This window comes from Phytophthora parasitica (genome assembly GCF_000247585.1).
Source record: "Phytophthora parasitica INRA-310 unplaced genomic scaffold supercont2.13, whole genome shotgun sequence".
Classification (NCBI taxonomy): Eukaryota; Oomycota; class Peronosporomycetes; order Peronosporales; family Peronosporaceae; genus Phytophthora; species Phytophthora nicotianae.
Window position 1 is genome coordinate 968,462 of NW_008648999.1, and position 1,264 is coordinate 969,725.

Genomic DNA, 1,264 nt, shown 5'->3' on the forward strand with positions numbered 1-1,264 from the left:
TACGTACATTTTGGCTGAATTGTGCCTGCCTATGGTCGGCTGAGCTTCAGATGCCTATGACGAAAGCACGTATTTCACACGTCATTTTTGTCCGAGTCTGCTTGTTTTACACGGGTTTTCATCCGTGTCAGTGGGTTGTGGGCGGGCGCGAGCGCGCGGGGCAGCAGTAAAATGGCGCGGTGTTTGCGGAGGCGGGCCCAGCGATAGGAGAGAATGCGTCCTACTAGGAGTCCTAAAGTGTCCTATTGTCCTAAAATCTGGGATAAACAACTAGCAATGGGCTCATAAACAAACCGATATTTAGGACACCACAATGAGTTTTAGAACGAAACAAGCCAGGCTCCGCATGTCTTAATATGACACTCGACAAATAGACACTTAGTCTGTCCTATTAGGACAGACAGCAACTCAGACCACTGTCCTATTAGGACACCACCAAACCCAACATGCACTGTCCTATTAGGACAACGCTACTTGCCTTCCTACTGTCTTGTCAATACAATTCAACTATAACAACACAACAGCAATTACACAAGGCAAAATTGTATTAGTAGATTAGGACCCTAATTCTATCTGCATCTACTCAAAGCTTTTGTAGTCTTCAGGAATCTCCAGTTTCGCTGGTGGGGCATGCTGAGGGGTTGTCTGGCGGAGGTGTTTGATATCCTCGATACACCGGATATAGCGTGCAGCCTCACGCTTGGTACCTTCAATAAAGACTAAAAGGCCAGGATGTGTACCCATTCGGGACGCAAAGTCACGATTGTACATCTCCAATTTATTGTTGGTACGGTTGATCACATCAACCCAACACGCATCATCTCCTGAACATTACACGTCCTAGCGTCATACCTATCCATCCAAGTCTTCAAAAAATACTTCCAGAATGCATTTCACTTTGTCTTTGCTCCAGTTTCGTCGGCAATACTGCGGAGGCATCTAACACCTTAAAAAATTGCAAAAACCTGAGATCCAAAATATATTAACATCAAAAAGATCAGATTCAAAGTGTAAATAGGAATGATCCAAATATAATAGTGCACGTCTTTTTTTTGGGATTTGGTCCACAGAGAAGACAGCAAGCGTGCCAAATTTGTCGTGGCTGAGCACACTCTAGATTTGGCAGTCTAAAGCGTAGATCGACCATTTTACGACGTAGTGCCTGTTTCCAGTGAAGCAGGCACCCTACGAGATTGGCGCGGGAAACTGCTCCAGAGCTGCGTTAATTAACGCCACTTCGATGTCATACGTGACGTTTCCAGGC

At 45.4% G+C, this 1,264-nt stretch overlaps 1 protein-coding gene across 1 annotated transcript; it reads right to left on the minus strand.

Annotated features, from left to right (window-relative positions):
• Positions 1 to 579: 579 nt before the first annotated feature.
• On the minus strand, positions 580 to 850 carry PPTG_07943 (hypothetical protein; the record flags this gene model as incomplete). Its single annotated transcript, XM_008902317.1, has 2 exons — positions 580 to 771; positions 836 to 850. The coding sequence occupies 2 exons, from the start codon at positions 848 to 850 to the stop codon at positions 580 to 582; spliced, it is 207 nt and encodes a 68-aa protein (XP_008900565.1).
• Between the last annotated feature and the right edge of the window lie 414 nt (positions 851 to 1,264).